The sequence below is a fragment of the Ranitomeya variabilis genome, chromosome 4, assembly GCF_051348905.1.
Source record: "Ranitomeya variabilis isolate aRanVar5 chromosome 4, aRanVar5.hap1, whole genome shotgun sequence".
Taxonomy (NCBI): Eukaryota; Metazoa; Chordata; class Amphibia; order Anura; family Dendrobatidae; genus Ranitomeya; species Ranitomeya variabilis.
The window spans coordinates 657,639,602-657,661,686 of NC_135235.1; the positions used below are offsets into that span (position 1 = coordinate 657,639,602).

The window sequence follows — 22,085 nt, forward strand, 5'->3', positions numbered from 1 at the left end:
CGGCCCTGCGCTTAGTAACCCGATGTTTACCCTGGTTACCAGGGGACTTCGCATTGTTGGTCGCTGGAGAGCTGTCTGTGTGACAGCTCTCCAGCGACCACACAGCGACGCTGCAGCGATCGGGATCGTTGTCTATATCGCTGCAGCGTCGCTTAATGTGACGGTACCTTTACAAAGATAGCAGACAACAAGTTGTAGGAGCTGATATAAGAGGAAAAAAGTAGCCATTCAAAATTATCAAAAATCAACGTTTAAGTCTCGTGAAAACAGTGTATGCTTCTTGACCAACTATAGAAAAAAACACATAAAATCAATTCAAGATATAGATACCAGTCTATGCATCTAGGCTTACTGAAAGTAGACGTCTGGTTAATTAAGATAAAATTCCCTGTTGTCACAAACTTTATTAAGTCTATTGGCTCATACTTTGGCTATAATTTTGATATTCATAGGCAACAAGGATATGGGTCTGTAGGAGTCAGGAATAAGTTGATCTATACCTGGCTTAGGTATGATTACTATAGTGGCTTCTTGCATAGAATTAGGTAGTGCCCTGTTCTAAAGACCACCTGGAAAGTAGTTAATAGATGTGGTAGTAGATAGTGATGAGTGAGTGTACTCGTTGCCCGGGTTGTCCCGAGCACACTCGGGTGATCTCCGAGTATTTGTAAGTGCTCAGAGATTTCGTTTTCATCGCCTCAGCTGCATGATTTGCGGCTGCTAGACAGCTTGAATACATGTGGGAATTCCCTAGCAACCAGGCAACCCCCACATGTACTCAGGCTGGCTAGCAGCTGTAAATCATGCAGCTGTGTCAACAAAAACTAAATCTCCGAGCACTTTCAAATACTCGGAGACCACCCGAGCGTGCTCGGGAAAACCCAAGCAACGAGTACACTCGCTCATCACTAGTAGAATATCTCAAAATTTCTTATACAGTTGTGCTCAAAATTTTACATGCCCCAGCAGAATTTTTGCTTTTGTGGCCTTTTTTGAGAGAACATGAATGATAACACCAAAACTTTTTCTCCACTCATGGTTAGTGGTTGGGTGAAGCCATTTAATATCAGACTCTGTTTTCTACTTTTAAATCATGACAACCCAAAACATTCAAATGACCCTGATCAAAAGTTCACATACTCAATTTCTTAATACCGTGTATTGCCCCCTCTAACATCAATGACAGCTTGAAGTCTTTTGTGATAGTTGTGGATGAGGTTCTTTATTTTCTCAGATATTAAAGCTGCCCACTCTTCTTGCCAAAAAGTCTCCAGTTCCTGTAAGTTCCTGGGCTGTCTAGCATGAACTATACGCTTGAGATCTCCCCAGAGTGGCTCAATGATATTGAAGTCAGGATACTAAGATGGCCACTCCAGAATCTTCACATCGTGCTGCTGTAGCTAATGACAGGTCGACTTGGCCTTGTGTTTAGGATCGTTTTCATGTTGGAACATCCAAGTATGTCCCATGCGCAGCTTCCAGCTTGATGATTGCAAATTTGCCTCCAGTATTTGCTCATAACGAGCTGCATTAATCTTTCCTTCAACTTTGACCAAGTTTCCTGTGCCTTTGTTGCTCACACATCCCCAAAACATCAGCAATCCACCTCCGTGCTTTACAGCAGGAATGGTGTTCCATTCATCATAGGCCTTGTTGACCTCTCTCCAAATGTAATGTTTATTGTTGTGGCCAAAAAAGTTCAATTTTGGTCTCATCACTCCAAATTACCTTGTTTCAGAAGTTTTGAGGCTTGTCTCTGTGTTGTTTTGTGTATTGTAGATGAGATACTTTGTGGCATTTGCGCAGTAATGGCTTTCTTCTGGCGACTTGACCATGTAGCCTATTTTTCTTCAAGTGCCTCCTTTTTGTGCACCTTGAAACAGCCACACCGCTAGTTTTCAGAGAGTCCAGTATTTCAGCTGATGTTATTTGTGGGTCCTGTTTGTTGGGCTCTCCATGCATGTGTCGTGCCTGTCGCACAGCCGCGACACATGCAGTTGCGAAGCCGAACAGCTGATCAGCCACTGCAATTCAGGAAGCTGGCTTCCCTCTGCAGCTTATTCGGTGAGCGCTATAGCTTGCCGAGTAAGCAGGGACCTGAGCAAATTCGCTTAACCCTATATACAGTTAAGTCCATATATATTTGGACAGAGACAATATTTTTCTAATTTTGGTTATAGACATTACCACAATGAATTTTAAACAAAACAAATCAGATGCAGTTGAAGTTCAGACTTTCAGCTTTCATTTGAGGGTATCCACATTAAAATTGGATGAAGGGTTTAGGAGTTTCAGCTCCTTAACATGTGCGACCTTGTTTTTAAAGGGACCAAAAGTAATTGGACAGATTAAATAATTTTAAATAAAATGTTCATTTTTAGTACTTGGTTGAAAACCCTTTGTTGGCAATGACTGCCTGAAGTCTTGAACTCATGGACATCACCAAACGCTGTGTTTCCTCCTTTTTGATGCTCTGCCAGGTCTTCACTGGGGTGGTTTTCAGTTGCTGTTTGTTTGCGGGCCTTTCTGTCTGGAGTTTAGTCTTTAACAAGTGAAATGCATGCTCAATTGAGTTGAGATCAGGTGACTGACTTGGCCATTCAAGAATATTACACTTCTTTGCTTTAATAAACTCCTGGGTTGCTTTGGCTTTATGTTTTGGGTCATAGTCCATCTGTAGTATGAAATGATGACCAATCAGTTTGGCTGCATTTGGCTGGATCTGAGCACACAGTATGTCTCTGAATACCTCAGAATTCATTCAGCTGATTCTGCCCTGTGTCATATCATCAATAAACACTAGTGACCCAGTGCCACTGGCATCCATGCATCATCATGCCCAAGCCATCACACTGCCTCCGCCGTGTTTTACAGATTATGTGGTATGCTTTGGATCATGAGCTCTACCACGCCTTCGCCATGCTTTTCTCTTTCAATCATTCTGGTAGAGGTTGAACTTGGTTCATCTGTCCAAAGAATGTTCTTCCAGAACTGTGCTGGCTTTTTAGATGTTGTTTTAGCAAAGTCCAGTCTAGCCTTTTTATTCTTGATGCTTATGAGTGGCTTGCACCGTGCAGTGAACCCTCTGTATTTACTTTCATGCAGTCTTCTCTTTATGGTAGATTTGGATATTGATACGCCTACCTCCTGGATAGTGTTGGTCACTTGGTTGGCTGCTATTCTGCGATCATCCACCACTGTTGTCTTCTGTGGGCGCCCAGGTCTTTTTGCATTGATGAGTTCACCAGTGCTTTCTTTCTTTCTCGGGATGTATCAAACTGCAGATTTTGCCACTCCTAATATTGTAGCAATTTCTCGGATGGTTTTTTTCTGTTTTCGCAGCTTAAGGATGGCTTGTTTCACCTGCATGGAGAGCTCCTTTGACTGCATGTTTACTTCACAGCAAAACCTTCCAAATGCAAGCACCACACCTCAAATCAACTCCAGGCCTTTTATCTGCTTAATTGAGAATGACATAACAAAGGGATTGCCCACACCTGTCCATGAAATAGCCTTGGAGTCAATTGTCCAATTACTTTTGGTCCCTTTAAAAACAGGGTGGCACATGTTAAGGAGCTGAAACTCCTAAACCCTTCATCCAATTTTAATGTGGATACCCTCAAATGAAAGCTAAAAGTCTGAACTTCAACTGCATCTGAATTGTTTTGTTTAACCCCTTTCTGCCAATGGACGTACTATTCCGTCCATGTGGGGTGGGCCCTAATTCCCAAGGACGGAATAGTACGTCCAGCGCGATCGGCCGCGCTCACGGGGGGAGCGCGGCCGATCGCGGCCGGGTGTCAGCTGCCTATCGCAGCTGACATCAGGCACAATGTGCCAGGAGCGGTCACGGACCGCCCCCGGCACATTAACCCCCGGCACACCGCGATCAAACATGATCGCAGTGTGCCGGCAGTACAGGGAAGCATCGCGCAGGGAGGGGGCTCCCTGCGTGCTTCCCTGAGACCCCCGGAGCAACGCGATGTGATCGCATTGCTGCGAGGGTCTCTTACCTCGTATCCCTGCAGGCCCCGGATCCAAAATGGCCGCGGGGCTGCATCCGGGTCCTGCAGGGATTACTTCCGGGTGCAGAGCAGGCTGCAGATGAAAGCTGCAGCCTGCACTGCTGGAAGTAAGATCGCCAATTTGACAGAGTGCTGTGCAAACTGTCAAATCGGTGATCTGTGATGTAGCCCCCTGGGACAAAGTAAAATAGTAAAAAAAATAATTTCCACATGTGTAAAAAAAAAAAAAAAAATTCCTAAATAAAGAAAAATATATATATATTATTCCCATAAATACATTTCTTTATCTAAATAAAAAAAAATCAAACAATAAAAGTACACATATTTAGTATCGCTGCGTCCGTAACGACCCCACCTATAAAACTATATCACTAGTTAACTCCTTCAGTGAACAACAACGCTTTATTCTCATACCGCCAAACAAAAAGTGGAATAACACGCGATCAAAAAGACGGATATAAATAACCATGGTACCACTGAAAACGCCATCTTGTCCCGCAAAAAACAAGCCGCCATACAGCATAATCAGCAAAAAAATAAAAAAGTTATAGTATTCAGAATAAAGCGATGCCAAAATAATTATTTTTTCTATAAAATAGTTTATATCGTATAAAAGCGCCAAAACATAAAAAAAGATATAAATGAGGTATTGCTGTAATCGTACTGACCTGAAGAATAAAACTGCTTTATCAATTTTACCAAACGCGGAACGGTATAAACGCCTCCCCCAAAAGAAATTCATGAATAGCTGGTTTTTGGTCATTCTGCCTCACAAAAATCGGAATAAAAAGCGATCAAAAAATCTCCGGTGCCCGAACATGTTACCAATAAAAACGTCAACTCATCCCGCAAAAAACAAGACCTCACATGACTCTGTGGACTCAAATATGGAAAAATTATAGCTCTCAAAATGTGGTAACGCAAAAAATATTTTTTGCAATAAAAAGCGTCTTTCAGTGTGTGACAGCTGCCAATCATAAACATCCGCTAAAAAACCCACTATAAAAGTAAATCAAACCCCCCTTCATCACCCCTTTAGTTAGCGAAAAATAAAAAATGTAAAAAATTGTATTTATTTCCATTTTCCCATTAGGGTTAGGGCTAGGGTTAGAGCTAGGGTTAGGGCTATGGTTAGGGCTAGGGTTAGGGTTAGGGTTGGGGCTAGGGTTGGGGCTAGGGTTAAGGCTACAGTTAGGGTTGGGGCTAAAGTTAGGGTTAGGGTTGGGGCTAAAGTTAGGGTTAGGGTTTGGATTACATTTACGTTTGGGAATAGGGTTGGGATTAGGGTTAGGGGTGTTTCTGGGTTAGAGGTGTGGTTAGGGTTACCGTTGGGATTAGGGTTAGGGGTGTGTTTGGATTAGGGTTTCAGTTATAATTGCGGGGTTTCCACTGTTTAGGCACATCAGGGGCTCTCCAAACGCGACATGGCGTCCGATCTCAATTCTAGCCAATACTGAGTTGAAAAAGTAAAACAGTGCTCCTTCCCTTCCGAGCTCTCCCGTGCGCCCAAACAGGGGTTTACCCCAACATATGGGGTATCAGCGTACTCGGAACACATTGGAGAACAACTTTTGGGGTCCAATTTCTCCTGTTACCTTTGGGAAAATACAAAACTGGGGGCTAAAAAATAATTTTTGTGGAAAAAAAAATATTTTTTATTTGCATGGCTCTGCGTTATAAACTGTAGTGAAACACTTGGGGGTTCAAAGCTCTCACAACACATCTAGATGAGTTCCTTAGGGGGTCTACTTTCCAAAATGGTGTCACTTGTGGGGGGTTTCTACTGTTTAGGTACATTAGGGGCTCTGCAAACGCAATGTGACGCCTGCAGACCATTCCATCTAAGTCTGCATTCCAAATTGTGTTCCTTCCCTTCCGAGCCCTCCCATGCGCCCAAACGGTGGTTCCCCCCCACATATGGGGTATCAGTGTACTCAGGACAAATTGGACAACAACTTTGAGGTCCAATTTCACCTGTTACCCTTGGGAAAATACAAAACTGGGGGCTAAAAATAATTTTTAGGAGAAATTTTTTATTATTATTTTCACGGCTCTGCGTTATAAACTGTAGTGAAACACTTGGGGGTTCAGAGTTCTCTCAACACAACTAGATAAGTTCCTTGGGGGGTCTAGTTACCAATATTCGGTCACTTGTGGGGGTTTCTACTGTTTAGGTACATTAGGGGCTCTGCAAACGCAATGTGACGCCTGCAGACCAATCCATCTACGTCTGCATTCCAAATGATGCTCCTTCCCTTCCGAGCTCTGCCATGCGCTCAAACGGTGGTTCCCCCCCCACATATCAGGTATCAGCGTACTCAGGACAAATTGGACAACAATATTTAGGGTCCAATTTCTCCTGTTACCCTTGGAAAAATACAAAACTGGGGGCTAAAAAATATTTTTTGTGGAAAAAAAAAATATTTTTTATTTGCACGTCTCTGCGTTATAAACTGTAGTGAAACACTTGGGGGTTCAAAGCTCTCACAACACATCTAGATGAGTTCCTTAGGGGGTCTACTTTCCAAAATGGTGTCACTTGTGGGGGGTTTCTACTGTTTAGGTACATTAGGGGCTCTGCAAACGCAATGTGACGCCTGCAGACCATTCCATGTAAGTCTGCATTCCAAATGGCGCTCCATCCCTTCCGAGCCCTCCCATGCGCCCAAACAGTGGTTCCCCCCCACATATAGGGTATCAGCGTACTCAGGACAAATTGGACAACAACCTTTGGCGTCCAATTTCTCTTGTTACCCTCGGGAAAATACAAAACTGGGGGCTAAAAAATAATTTTTGTGGGAAAAAAGTTTTGTTTTATTTTTACGGCTCTGTATTATAAACTTCTGTGAAGCACTTGGTGGGTCAAAGTGCTCAAAACACCTCTAGATAAGTTCTTTAGGGGGTCTACTTTCCAAAATGGTGTCACTTGTGGGGGGTTTCAATGTTTAGGCACATCAGTGGCTCTCCAAACGCAACATGGCGTCCCATCTCAATTCCTGTCAATTTTGCAGTGAAAAGTCACACGGCGCTCCTTCCCTTCCGAGCTCTCCCATGCGCCCAAACAGTGGTTTACCCCCACATATGGGGTATCAGCATACTCAGAACAAATTGTACAACAACTTTTGGGGTCCAATTTCTTCTCTTACCCTTGGGAAAATAAAAAATTGATGGCGAAAAGATAATTTTTGTGAAAAAATATGATTTTTTTATTTTTACGGTTCTGCATTATAAACTTCTGTGAAGCACTTGGTGGGTCAAAGTGCTCACCACACCTCTAGATAAGTTCCATAGGGGGTCTACTTTCCAAAATGGTGTCACTTGTGGGGGGTTTCAATGTTTAGGCACATCAGGGGCTCTCCAAACGCAACATGGCGTCCCATCTCAATTCCAGTCAATTTTGCATGGAAAAGTCAAATTTCGCTCCTTTGCTTCCGAGCTCTGTCATGCGCCCAAACAGTGGTTTACACTCACATATGGGGTATTGGCGCACTCAGGACAAATTGTACAACATCTTTTGGGGTCCATTTTCTCCCGTTACCGTTGGTAAAATAAAACAAATTGGAGTTGAAATAAATTTTGTGTGAAAAAAAAGTTAAATGTTCATTTTTATTTAAACATTCCAAAAATTCCTGTGAAACACCTGAAGGGTTAATATACTTCTTGAATGTGGTTTTGAGCACCTTGAGGGGTGCTGTTTTTAGAATGCTGTCACACTTGGGTATTTTCTATCATATAGACCCCTCAAAATGACTTCAAATGAGATGTGGTCCCTAAAAGAAAATGGTGTTGTAAAAATGAGAAATTGCTGGTCAACTTTTAAACCTTATAACTCCCTGCCAAAAAAAAATTTTGGTTCCAAAATTGTGCTGATGTAAAAATGTAACATTTCCCACATGTCTACTTAAGTATTTTGTGTGACATATCACTGTGATTTAATTGCATAAAAATTCAAAGTTGGAAAATTGCGAAATTTTCAAAATTTTCGCCAAATTTCCTTTTTTTCACAAATAAACGCAGGTAATATCAAAGAAATTTTACCACTATCGTGAAGTACAATATGTTACGAGAAAACAATGTCAGAATTACCAGGATCCGTTGAAGCGTTCCAGAGTTATAACCTCATAAAGGGACAGTGGTCAGAATTGTAAAAATTGGCCTGGTCATTAACGTGCAAACCACCCTTGGGGGTGAAGGGGTTAAAATTCATTGTGGTAATGTCTATAACCAAAATTAGAAAAATGTTGTGTCTGTCCAATTATATATGGACCTAACTGTATGTTGTTTTTTTTTTTTTTTGATTGTTTACAGGAGACAAGGTCATCGGGGATTGGGCATTAATGTGAGCATATTGTTTCCTATTCTTATTTGAATGTGTATTTAATTATTTAACTTTTTTTTAAGTTTGCACACAGGCTCCGGCTGACGAGAGACTACTTCTCCCATCAGCGTCTCCTGCTCTCACTTTTAGGCCGGCATCACACATGCGAGAAATACGTCCGAGTCTCGCATGGTAATACCCGGCATTGCCGCCTTCTCTCTGGAGCGGAGCGTGCGGCCGCATGTATTGCTATGCAGCTGCACTCTCCGCTCCTGAGTGACGGCGGCAATGCCAGGTATTACCATGCGAGACTCGGACGTATTTCTCGCATGTGTGATCCCAGCCTTATTAGTGACAGCAGACGTAGCCTTTTGGGACTAGTAGTCTCTCATCAGCCGTCGCCTGCTTATCTGTGGTAAGTTTTTTTTATCGCTGGTCACAGTATCTATGCGGGGTCACACTGACATCTGATATCGTGATCCCTCGGCTTTCTGACGACAGTAGCGATCTTACCAGTGGTAGCGTTACCGTCGCACCGCTGTTTCCCACGCTGTCATCTGTGTGAAACACCATAGAAATCCCATAAAAATGCAAACAAAAAATCAGCAAATCCGCAAATATTTTTATACTTGCGTTTTTGCTGCGGATTTGACTGACTCAATTGAATTCAGTGGGTGAACTAATCTGCACAAAGAATTGACATGCTGCAGAAAAACACACTGCAAATACTCAAGAAAAATTACGCATAATGTGCACAGCACTTCAGGATTTTCATTGAATTAGCTGGCAAAAGGATTCCATAGCATTTTTGGCCCATTTCTGTGTGAAAAAAATGCCGCAAAAATGCACAAAAAACGCACTGTGTGCACACGGCCTAAGATGCACTTATGTTTTAGCAAGATTTTTTCTTGCTAAAAAGTCCCAGTTAAGGTTCATTCAGACGTCAGTGATTTTTTTTTTGTCTTTTCTCAGTGTTTTTATAAGTTTCATCAGTTTTTCATGGATGAAAAATTGCTGCAGGTTTCTGAAAATTCTTATACCCAAATGGATCCTAGCACTGTCTGTTTTGTTTCACAGACCCATAGACTTGCTTTGGCGAGATTGAAATTAGACTCGGGTCAAAGCTGGATAAGTCTCTGATTTTCTGTGGATCACTTGATGAATAAAACTACCTGGACATGTAACAGCTCCATAGACTATCACACTGTAGGTATGTGAAAAACAAGGATAGAACTTGTATGAGATAAACTGACGTTTCTATGAGCTCTTACAGTAAAAAAATGGTATGTTCCATTCTACATGAGGCAAGAGAACATGGCATGGCTACACAGTGCTGGAGATGAATTGAATTGATCAATTAATTTGCCATTGAAGGTTGGCATAATTCTGATTTTTTTTAAATGTATTTAACTCCACCTCTTTGCCTTCTGGTAGAATAGTTTCTTCTCATAGGTGGTGTGGGCACAGTAAGAGGAAATGGAGAACTGCTGAGCTTCTTGTTTGGGTGGAGCAGCTCAAACCTGAGCAAGAACTGAGCAGTGAGAGCGGCTGTGAGAATCTGTTTGTGCGTTTGGAAGCCTGGGAATGCAGATGAGAACTAGTAATAAATGTGATGTGCCGGAGCTATGATATGCTGCTAAGTCATACAGGCACTGCCTCCATTAACCCACTATCACCTGGACCACAGCTGTTTAAGTGCAGGGAAAATGTCATATAAGTTTTTGCTACATCCACCTGCAACTTTGTCTATTTAGACTAACGTAAGGTGTGGTAGATCGGCTCACGCGGCTGCTTAAGGCCTCTTTCACACATCAGTTTTTTGCCATCAGTCACAATCCGTCTTTTTTGGAAAAAAACAGATCCACCAAATGTTGCTGCTGGATCCTTTTTTTTCTCATAGACTTGTATTAGCGACGGATTGTGACGGATGGCCTTCCGTTTCATCCGTCGTTTGACGGATACGTCATAACGTCTTTGTCCGTTGGCCTGAGACAACGGACAAAGTAACGTTTTTTGGGTACCTCGAAAAGTTGGCCAGCGACGGATCCTGCGAAGTCTGTCGTTGGCTATAATGGAAGCCTATGGGCGCAGGATCCGTCCCTGTCCGTTAAAAGACGGAATCCAGAGACAGATTCCATTTTTTTAAACTGAGCATGCCTGGAAGAATTTCTATTCCTTTAATTTAACCCATTTTTCCATTCAGGTGCTTCGACGGATCCGCAAAAAAAAAAACCGGATCCAGTGCATCAGTTTTTTACAATCAGCACAAGATCCGTCTTTTCAACACTTTGATGGATTATGACTGATTCTAAAAAACTGATGTGTGAAAGAGGCCTTATAACTATGTAGTCACAGGAATGCTTCCCATATAAATTTTCAACTGGTTTATTAAAACAGGCTTCATAAAACAGTCCAAACAAAGGAAATAGACCTATTCGGTCATCTTAACAAAACAGCACTCACTATAGTCCTTATATCTGTGGGGTTTGCCAGAGTGGGCACAAGGCTGTCAATCAAAATGCTGACAACCCAGCACGCCCCAACCTCCGAATGGACAACTGGGCTGTCACTCACAATAATGGCAGTCAAACACACTCCAGATCCTACAGGGTGGCTGAGCTGTCACTCACAGGGTCCCTAGGCCACAGTGAGTGTTGATACCATGACAGGTCACCTTTCTATGTGTAGGAGAGTTGTTATTATTATTATTATTATTAATTTTTAGAGCACCATTGATTCCATGGTGCTGTACGTGAGAAGAGGTTACATACTAAATACAAATATAAATTACAGTGAACAAACTAACAATGACAGACCGGTACAGAAAGGAGAGAGTCCTGCCCTTGAGGACTTTCATTCTACAAAATAATGGAGACAGTAGGTTAGGCAATTTACAGCAGTTCCGTTGGTGGTGAGGTGGCAGCGGGGTCAGTGCAGGTTGTAAGCTGTCATGAAGAGATGGGTTTTCAAGTTCCGTCCGAAAGTTCTGAATGTGGTGGATAATCGGACCTATTGGGGCACAGAATTCCAGACGATGGGGGATACTCAAGAGAAGTCTTGGATGCGATTGGGTGAGGAGGGGATAAATGTGTAGGAAAGAAAAAGATCTTTGGAGGTTCGGAGGTTACGTGTTTATATATAAATCAGGAGATTAGTTAGGAGATATACGGAGGAGCGGTGCGAGAGTGTTAGCTGGGAGGCCACAGAGGAGGGTATTCCACTAGTCATGGTGGGTGAGGATGAGGGCGTGCACTAACATTTTAGTAGATTCAGGGTTGAGGAAAGGACAGATTCTGAGTTGGAGGCAGCAGGATGTGGCGTGAGCATGGATGTGCGGTATGAAGAACATGGCCGAGTCAAGGGTTGCACTAAGGCAGTGGACTTCCGGTACAGGTGAAAACGTGATGTCATTAATTGTGATCGTTCAAGTGGGTTAGGTGAGATGGAAGAAAGGCGATGAGTTTAGTTTTGTCCACATTGAGCTTTAGGCAATGTGATGAGGAGGAGGATATGGCTGATAAACCATCCTACAGCAAGCTTGTGTGTTGTTCCATGTGAAAAAGGGAGATGTGCTTTAACTCCTTCATGTGTATCTCCTTCTGTATTTGATCCCCTGTGACTTCTCACCTCTGCTCCATGCTCCCCCTGCCAATCACCTCCATTACAGTCTGACCTGTCCCATAAACCCTCAATTTCCAACTCTGAGCTAGGGGAATTTTCTGATCTAATTTACCAGGCTTTTGTGTAGATTATAGTGATTTTCTTTGACTGCTGGTTGGCCATGCTCTCATACTTAGTTCCACCATCACAAAAAAGAAAATTGTATTAACCCCTTAACGACCGCCGATACGCCTTTTAACGGCGGCCGCTAAGGGTACTTAAACCACAGCGCCGTTAATTAACGGCGCTGTGGAAAAAGTGAATAGCGCCCCCCCAGAGTCGGATTTTCTCTGGGGTCTCGGTTACCGGGGGTAGCCGAGACCCCAGAGAACATGATTCGGGGGTTTTTTACCGACCCCCGAGTTGCGATCGCCGGTAATTAACCGTTTACCGGCGATCGCAAAAAAAAAAAAAAAATGCGATTTCCCATTTAATTTCTCTGTCCTCCGATGTGAACGCACATCGGAGGACAGAGAAATGGGGTCCCCGGTCGCCCCCGATGCCCCCCCGATACTCACCTGTCTCCCCCGGTGCTCCTTGTGGTTCCCCATGGGCGCCGCCATCTTAAAAATGGCGGGCGCACACGCAGTGCGCCCGCCGGCCGGCACCTGGGAGATCTTTGGGGTCTCGGCTGCTGGGGGTAGCCGAGACCCCAAAGAACATGATCGGGGTCGGTTTTTACCGACCCCTGTTTTGCGATCGCCGGTAATTAACTGTTTACCGGCGACCACAAAAAAAAAAAAAAGTGATGTGTAATTCTCTGTCCTCTGATGTGATCGCACATCAGAGGACAGAGAAATAGGGGGATTCGGGGACCCTATCATACTTACCGGTGTCCCTGGGTCCTCCTGTGTCTTCTCCTGCCGGCCGGCTTCTTCCTATAGAAAGAAAATGGCGGGCGCATGCGCAGTGCGCCCGCTCTCTGCTGCCATCTGCCGGCCGGCAGGAGAGAAGAGTTGGGGCTAAAATTAGGGTTAGGGTTAGGGTTAGGGTTATGGTTAGGGCTAGGGTTAGGGTTGGAGCTAAATTTAGGGTTAGGGTTGGGGCTAAATTTAGGGTTAGGGCTGGGGCTAAATTTAGGGTTAGGGTTGGGGCTAAAGTTAGGGCTATAGTTAGAGTTGGGGCTAAAGTTAGGACTAGGGTTGCGGCTAAAGTTAGGGTTAGGGTTGGGATTAGGGTTTGGATTAGGGTTGGCATTAGGGTTACGTTTGGGATTACGGTTAGGTTTGGGATTAGGGGTGTATTGGGATTAGGGTTAGGTTTGAGGTTAGGGTTGAGATTAGGATTAGGGGTGTGTTGGATTTAGGGTTCTGATTAGGGTTATGGTTGTTTTGAGGTTAGGGTTGCGATTATCCTTAGGCTTGTGATTAGGATTATGGATCGGGTTGGCATTAGGGTTAGGCCTCTTTCACACTTCAGTCTTTTGGCGTCAGTCTGAAACGGCCATTTTCATCAAATAGCGGATCCGCCATTTTTTTTGGCGGTTCCGCTATTTTCCCATAGACATGCATTAGCGACGGATTGTGGCGGATGGTCGTCCGTTCCATCCGCCATGTGATGGATCCGTCGAGATTTGGCGGACGTCATCTAGACATTGACGGCCATTGTAACGTTTTTTGTCTGCGCCGAAATGGCGGTTCGCGACGGATCCGTCGCGTTCGTCATTCCATAGAATGGCCGCCTATGGGCGACGGATCCGTTGTTACCGTCATTTCGGCGGATCCGTCGCCCCAATCCGCTTTTTCAATTGCGCATGCTCCAAAAAGTAGATACTTTTCCCAGACAACCCCCAAGTAACGGATCCGTCAAAAAAACGGATCCGTTAATACCGTTTTCTCAACAATTGTGACGGATCCGTCACTATGTCGGAGCTGACTGATGCCAAACAACTGAAGTGTGAAAGAAGCCTTAGGGGTGTGTTGGGGTTAGGGTTGGAGTTAGATTTGGGGGGTTTCCACTGTTTAGGTACATCAGGGGGTCTCTAAACGCCACAGCCAATTTTGCGCTCAAAAAGTCAAATGGTGCTCCCTCCCTTCCGAGCTCTGCCGTGCACCCAAACAGTGGTTTACCCCCACATATGGGGCATCAGCGTACTCGGGATAAATTGGACAACAACTTTTGGGGTCCAATTTCTCCTGTTACCCTTGTGAAAATAAAAACTTGGGGGCTAAAAAACATTTTTTGTGGAAAAAAAAAATATTTTTTATTTTCACAACTCTGCATTATAAACGTCTGTGAAGCACTTGGGCATTCAAAGTTCTCACCACACATCTAGATAAGTTCCTTGGGGGCTCTAGTTTCCAAAATGGGGTCACTTGTGGGGGGTTTCTACTGTTTAGGTACATCAAGGGCTCTGCAAATGCAACATAACGCCCGCAGACCATTCTATCAAAGTCTGCATTCCAAAACGGCGCTCCTTCCCTTCCGAGCTCTGCCATGCGCCCAAACAGTGGTTTACCCCAACATATGGGGTATCAGCCTACTCAGCATAAATTGCACAATAAATTTTGGGGTCCAATTTCTCCTGTTACCCTTGAGAAAATAAAAAATTGCAGGCTAAAAAATCATTTTTGAGGAAAAAAAAAGGATTTTTTATTTTCACGGCTCTACTTTATAAATTTCTGTGAAGAACTTGGGGGTTTAAAGTGCTCACCGCACATCTGGATAAGTTCCTTAAGTGGTCTAGTTTCCAAAATGGGGTCACTTGTGGGGGGTTTCTACTGTTTAGGCACATCAGGGGCTCTCCAAACGCGACATGGTGTCCGATCTCAATTCCAGCCAATTCTACATTGAAAAAGTAAAACGGCACTCCTTCTCTTCCAAGCTCTGCGGTGCGCCCAAACAGTGGTTTACCCACACATATGGGGTATCGGCGTATTCAGGAGAAATTGCACAACAACATTTATGGTTAAATTTCTGTTTTTACACTTGTGAAAATAAAAAAAAAATGGTTCTGAAGCAAAATGTTTGCAAAAAAAAGTTAAATGTTCATTTTTGCCTTCCACATTGTTTCAGTTCCTGTGAAGCACGTAAAGGGTTAATAAACTTCTTGAATGTGGTTTTGAGCACCTTGAGGGGTGCAGTTTTTAGAATGGTGTCACACTTGGTTATTTTCTATCATATTGACCCCTCAAAATGACTTCAAATGTGATGTGGTCCCTAAAAATAAAAATGGTGTTGTAAAAATGAGAAATTGCTGGTCAACTTTTAACCCTTATAACTCCCTAACAAAAAAAAATTTTGGTTCCAAAATTGTGCTGATGTAAAGTAGACATGTGGGAAATGTTATTTATTAACTATTTTTTGTGACATATCTCTCCGATTTAAGGGCATAAAAATCCAAATTTTGAAAATTGCTAAATTTTTAATTTTTTTGCCATATTTCCATTTTTTTCATAAATAATCGCAAGTAATATCAAAGAAATGTTACCACTAACATGAAGTACAATATGTCACGAAAAAACAATCTCAGAATCAGCAGGATCCGTTGAAGCGTTCCAGAGTTATAACCTCATAAAGTGACAGTGGTCAGAATTGTAAAAATTGGCCTGGTCATTAAGTACCAAATTGGCTCTGTCACTAAGGGGTTAAAACTGAAAATTATTCTTATTTTTCTTTTTTTTTTAAATCTACACAACCCATCTCTGCTTATGTTTCCCCTTATTATCTCCAATAATTCTATTATTACATAGGATTCTTTATGATGTTACATCGCCTCATCTTCTCCCTATTCAGGTCCCTACAATATTGGATCCTCTTAGTGGAGATCTTCTATATAAAATAATTTTCCTGATTGACACATGAAGGATGGAAAGGAACAGGGACAAGATGGCGGAGAGGATATTACACCTCACCCTAGAGATCCTCTTCCGGCTTACTGGAGAGGTAAGAGATTCTGATTACGTCACATTACATCATTCTTATCTATGGGAATAACAGATGGACAGAACTGGAGAGGTGAGGACTCTGAAAATGTCCGTAGTGAGATTTATTAATGTGTCTTTCCATAACCAGGATTACACAGTAGTGAAGAAGACCTCTACTGAGCGCTGTCAGGACCCTGTGTCTGAGGGACGGGAAAGAACCCTGAGCCCAATCACAGGGCCTCCACCTCACCCCCAGATACATGAGGACATCGATGACAAGAAGATTCTAGAACTCACCTACAAGATGATTGAGCTGCTGACTGGAGAGGTGACACTACTGGGAATGCTGGGACATTATTCAGTAATGCTATGAAGGGATCCGGTTGATGACTGTATCATTGTATGTGTCAGGTTCCTATAAGGTGTCAGGATGTTGCCGTCCATTTCTCCATTGAGGAGTGGGAGTATATAGAAGCACACAAAGATCTGTACAAGGACGCCATGATGGAGACTCCCCAGCCCCTCACATCACCAGGTAATAGGCAGGACTAATTATACATGGCCTATAATTATCTCTGTGTAAAGAATTTATTCTCTTTTTGCGTTTCCTCCAGTTCTATCCAGTAAAAGGACAACACCAGAGAGATGTCCCAGTCCTCTTTTTCCACAGGATTGTAAACAAGAAAATCTCACTGTTCCTCAGGATGACCAGGTAGATGGAGAGAAGGTGTCATGAGATCTCCCCTATGATGTATAGATGGCTGTGAAGGTCTTGTGTTCAGTCTTGTTGTATCCACCAGTATTATATGTTTTATACTTGTGTAATGAGAACGGTGGAGATAACAGGATTAGAGCTGATCATAGATGTGACTTCTTCCTTTGTCTGTGAGTTTTACAATATTAGTTTCAGGGTGAAGATCTGACCTATATTAATACTAAAGGGACATATGAGGAGGATGAGGAGTGGTGTAAAGTGGAGATTCCTACATATGACTATCCAGGTGAGTAGTAACCACTGAATGCAAAGAAGTCACAGATTCTTCTGTCACTTGCTGTATCACAATCAAGTGGTCACCATTCTGGCGCTAACTCACTGCATGCTCCTCTACCCAAAACTGTTCCCTTAACTTTGGGGATCAAAAGTCCTTCTGTTGGAGTGAGATCTGTTTCAGCCAGAGGTTATAGCCCAGAGGATCTTTCCTAGCCCCTGGAACTAAAAAGCCAAATGACAGCATATGTAGAATATGGTGTCAACTTAGAAAATCACTTGAAAAAAATATTATTCGTATGGTGAACCCCTTTTATGCTATTGCCATCCTAGAATTCTTTTATCTTTTTAGATGGATCTACCTTATCTGTTTTCTGTGCTGAAGAATGTGCTTTGAGGGTTTCTGCAAGACCAGGTCCAGTCCTTCAGGCAAACTTCACTTTTATGACTGAGACCGTGTGATTTTCTGTACATTAACAGCAGAATATCCCCTTTACCTTGCTTTTCTATGTCTGTGAAGAAATAACTAATTGTTTTTATGGGAAGAAATTAATTTTGAAGTGACTTTGAGGGGACTATACTTTAGAAAAGTGCATTCCTCGTAGTGTCAAAAAGCACATTGAAGAAGTTGGTGCTTCACAGAACTTAACAAACCTTGCGATGCAACAGTTAAACATTAATTTTTTTCACTAAAATATTGCTGTAGTCCCAATTTTTCCATTTTGACACAGGGTAATAGGAAAAAATGGACCCCACAAATTATCTTGCAATTTCTCTTGAATTCGACAATATGCTATTGTTTGGGCATATCGCAGGGCTCAGAAGGAAAGCAGCACCATTTGGCTTTTGGAATGCTGCTTTTGCTGGAATAGTTTGTAGACACTTGGAGATTATCTAATCTGCCAGAATGTCAGAAAACCAGAACAGTAGAAAACCCCAGACAGTGACCCCAATTTTGGAAATTATACTCCACAGGGAATTAATCTATAGTAGTAGGGACTATTTTAGCCCCTCAGGTACCTTCTGGAAATTAGGGCAGTGGATGTTTCAGAGTAAAAATTGCTGCTATTCTATTTTGGTGTCCATCACATAGTGGCCAGCTTGTGCTACTAGACACACGCGGACCATACATTTTATGTGGTTACTGCTACAGCAATGCCAAAAATGTGGATGTTAACATGGTTTGTGTACACTGCAAGGCTAAGAAGTGAGAAGGACATTTGGCGTTGGGAGCTTGTACATTGCTGTATTGGTTTATGGAATCCATGTTGCTTTTTTTAAGTCTTTTAGCTGTGGAAATCCTCTATTTATCCATTGACAGATGAATGAGGTACTGTAAGTGCTGGATGATTAGAAGTTTTAGTTGGTATTATTTTGGGCTACATAACGAACGAACAAAGAGGGTTTAACATCGTGGTCCACTGATTCATGTTCTGCCGTTTACTATTGTGAACTGATTTTGTTTTGGGAAACAACTGAATTTTGCTACATTCTGTAACTTGCTGATGCTTAGGATATTTTATGTAGAAATATTATAAAAATATAATTTTTAAGGAAATTTAAAAATAATTTGTTTCATTTTTTAGCAGATTTCTGTATCAGATCAGAGGGAAACCTGACATCTTCAATGTTTAAATCGGATGACTTTGATATCACACAAGATATAAGTGAAGTGAATGCCATTACTCCAGATATTCCATCATCCCTTCACAGCAAAGATCTATCATTTGATCCTTTTAACCAGTTTCTACATTTTGATTCATCACAGATTATTAATAGAACTAAAAGTCACAAAACGGGCATCAAAAATAAAAGTGCTCTTACAACAAAAGATCCATTTTCATATTTCGAATATGGAAAAAGTTTTTCCTTTGAAACGTCTTTTGTTACGTATCAAAAAATTCACACAGAGGAGAAAAGATTTTGTTGTTCAGAGTGTGGAAAATATTTTAACCAGAAATCCGGTCTTCTTAGACATGAGAGAATTCACACTGGGGTAAAGCCATATTCATGTTCCGAATGCGAGAAATGTTTTACAGATAAATCAACTTTCGTTAGACACAAGAGAATTCACACAGGGGAGAAGCCATATTCATGTTCCGAATGTGGGAAAAGTTTTATAAAGAAATCAAATCTTGTTTCACACCAGAGATTTCACACAGGAGAGAAGCCTTATTCATGTTCTGAATGTGGGAAATGTTTTGCAAATAAATCACATCTTATTACACATCACAGAATTCACACAGGGGAGAAGCCATATGCATGTTCTGAATGTGGGAAATGTTTTATAGAGAAATCAAGTCTTGTTACACATCAGAAAACTCATGCAAAAGAGAAGCCATTTCCATGTTCAGAATGTGGGAAATATTTTGTAGATAACCCAAGTCTTTTTAAACACCAGAGAATTCACACAGCGGAAAAACCATTTTCATGTTCAGAATGTGGGAAATCTTTTCTAAATAAATCATTTCTTGCTCAACACCAGAAATGTCACACAGGGGAGAAGCCTTTTTCATGTTCAGAATGTGGGAAATGTTTTGGAGGTAAATATCATCTTATTAGACATCACAGAACTCACACAGGGGAGAAGCCATTTTTATGTTCAGTCTGTGGAAATTGTTTTATTGATAAATCAACTCTTGTTAAACACCTGAAAATTCATACAGGAGTGAAACCATATTCATGTTCAGAATGTGGGAAACGTTTTTCAGAGAAATCAAGTCTTGTTGCTCATCAGAGAACTCACACAGGGGTTCAGAACCGTGTTTCATGTTTAGAATGTGGGAAATGTTTTGCAGATAAACCACATCTTGTCAGACATCAGAAAATTCACACAGGTGAAAGGCCATATTCATGTTCAGAATGTGGGAAATGTTTTTCAGAGAGATCAAGTCTTGTTAAACATCAGAGACGACACACAGGAGAGAAGCCATTTTCCTGTTCAGAATGTGATAAAAGTTTTGTAGATAAATCAAGTCTTAATATGCACCAGAAATTTCACGCAGGGGAGAAGCCATTTTCATGTTCAGAATGTGGGAAATGTTTTTCAAAGAAATCACATGTTGTTAGTCATAAAAGGACTCACACAGGGGAGAAACCTTTTTCATGCTCAGAATGTGGGATATGTTTTTCAGATAAATCAAATCTTGTTAGACACCAGAGAAGAGCTCACACAGGGGAGAAGCTTTCTTGATATTCAGAATGTGGGAAATGTGTTGTTCACAGATGTCATCTTAAATGAGAAGAAGGTGAAAAATGGTTTTGAAAATCATATTTTCTTGACCACCAAAAAAAAATCGCAAGGAAACCATATATTTTCTTGACAAATTGTGCAGGAAACAGCGAGTCAAAGCAAAGAAAAATATGTAAAATAGAAAAGGAAATCAAGGTAGAACTTACATTTTAATGAAAAAGATATGCAGTTATTAATAGAAATCTGTTATCTTAAAATAAAGAACAATATTCCATGTGCATTGAATATTTCCCCTTGTTATATATTTGTGCATACTACATAGACAAAAGTGTTGCAACCCCCCTAAATAAAAGCAATATAACATTTTTTTTCTCCACGTCTTCTAGAGTTGTCTTTAATTAGTCTGTATTGCAATAATAAATATGTTCATTTTGCAAGTTACAGATATGATCTGTTCTTTCTCTGTAGGAACATCTGTGTGTGTTTATTTTAAATCACTTTCCATGCTAAGCAATAGTAGTTTATATCTTCAACATTGGGAACTGCTTTCTTTTTCTATACCCCTATACACATTTTTTTGGATATTTCATTTAATGCCTCAATTTCCACAATAACTTAACCCACAATTATTTTCACTTTAAAGCATAACTAGAACATATGATAGGTGTCACTCAATGTAATCTGACCTATTTGGATACAAAATGATTTCCAAAACTTTAAACATCCCAAGGAGCATTGTGCAAGCGATCATATTGAAATGGGAGGAGTATCATACCACTGCAAATCTACCAAAACTCTGCCGTCCCTCTAAACTTTCATCTCTAACAAGGAGAAGACTGATCAGAGATGCAGCCAAGAGTCCCATGATCACTCTAGATGAACTGCAGAGATCTATAGCTGAGGTGGGACAGTCTGTCCATAGGACAACGATCAGTGGTACACTGCACAAATCTGGCCTTTATGGATGAGTGGCAAGAAGAAAGCCATTTCTCAAAGATATCCATAAAAAGTGTCGTTTAGAGTTTGCAAGCCACCAGGGAGACACACCAAACGTGAAAGAAGGTGCTCTGGTCAGATGAAACCAAAATTGAACTTTTTGGCAACAATGCCAAATGATATGTTTGACGTAAAGGCTCATCACCCTGAACACACTATCTCCACTGTCAGACATGGTGGTTGCAGCATCATGGTTTGGACCTGCTTTTCTTCAACAGGGACAGAGAAGATGGTTAAAATTTATGGGAAGATGGATGGAGCCAAATACAGGACCATTCTTGAAAAAAACCCGTAGGAGTCCACAATCGACCTGAGACTGGGACGGAGATTTGTCTTCCAACAAGACAATGATCCCAAACATAAAGCAAAATCTACAATGGAATGGTTCACAAATAAACGTATCCAGGTGTTAGAATGGCCAAGTCAAAGTCTATACCTCAATCCAATCAAGAATCTGTGGAAAGATCTGAAAACTGCTGTTCACAAGCTATCTCCATCAAACCTCACTGAGCTTGAGCTGTTTGCCAAGGAAGAATTGGCAAGAATTTCAGTTTCTCGATGTACAAAACTGATAGAGACATACCCCAAGCGACTTGCAGCTGTAATCGCAGCAAAAGGTGGCGCATCAAAGTATTAAGTTAAAGGGGTCGAATAATATTGCACGCCCCACTTTTCAGTTTTTGAATTTCCACAAAAATTTAAATAACCAATAAATTTCGTTCAACTTCACAATTGTGTTCCACTTGTTGATTCTTCACCAAAAATTTACATTTGCTATCTTTGGTATTTGGTCAGTGGTCACCAACACTGCTTTAAGAGGTCCTCTGGTGTGATGTTATGGCAGCTAGATGGTACAACGTCCCACAGGTGAAATATATCCCCAGGGCTCCCGGTGTGTAGATGGAAGATGGTGAATGGTGCAGTAAAGAACGAGGACACAGGTTTGCAGTTTCTTTACCTGGTTTACTGAAGACTTCAGGCAGCCACAGTCCAGGGTACAAGATCACAGGATAGGCTGGCCAGCTTGGAGGCAAGTTGG

At 41.8% G+C, this 22,085-nt stretch overlaps 1 protein-coding gene across 8 annotated transcripts in view; it reads left to right on the top strand.

Moving 5' to 3' along the window:
- The window catches only part of LOC143767467 (uncharacterized), a 390,459-nt gene extending 368,690 nt beyond the window's left edge, over positions 1–21,769 (top strand). For 2 of the 8 annotated variants that reach the window (XM_077255826.1, XM_077255825.1), the window contains exons 2-7: positions 15,739–15,888; positions 16,018–16,197; positions 16,281–16,404; positions 16,484–16,581; positions 16,774–16,870; positions 18,444–21,769. In XM_077255826.1, the coding sequence (XP_077111941.1) occupies positions 15,811–15,888; positions 16,018–16,197; positions 16,281–16,404; positions 16,484–16,581; positions 16,774–16,870; positions 18,444–20,050 (2,184 nt within the window). In that variant the 5' untranslated portion in view covers positions 15,739–15,810 and the 3' untranslated portion in view covers positions 20,051–21,769. Of the gene's footprint in view, positions 1–8,333; positions 8,365–9,420; positions 9,554–15,738; positions 15,889–16,017; positions 16,198–16,280; positions 16,405–16,483; positions 16,582–16,773; positions 16,871–18,443 lie in introns of all 8 variants that reach the window. The other 6 variants (XM_077255823.1, XM_077255827.1, XM_077255829.1 and 3 more) reach the window with 6 other exon arrangements.
- The last annotated feature ends 316 nt before the right edge of the window (positions 21,770–22,085 follow it).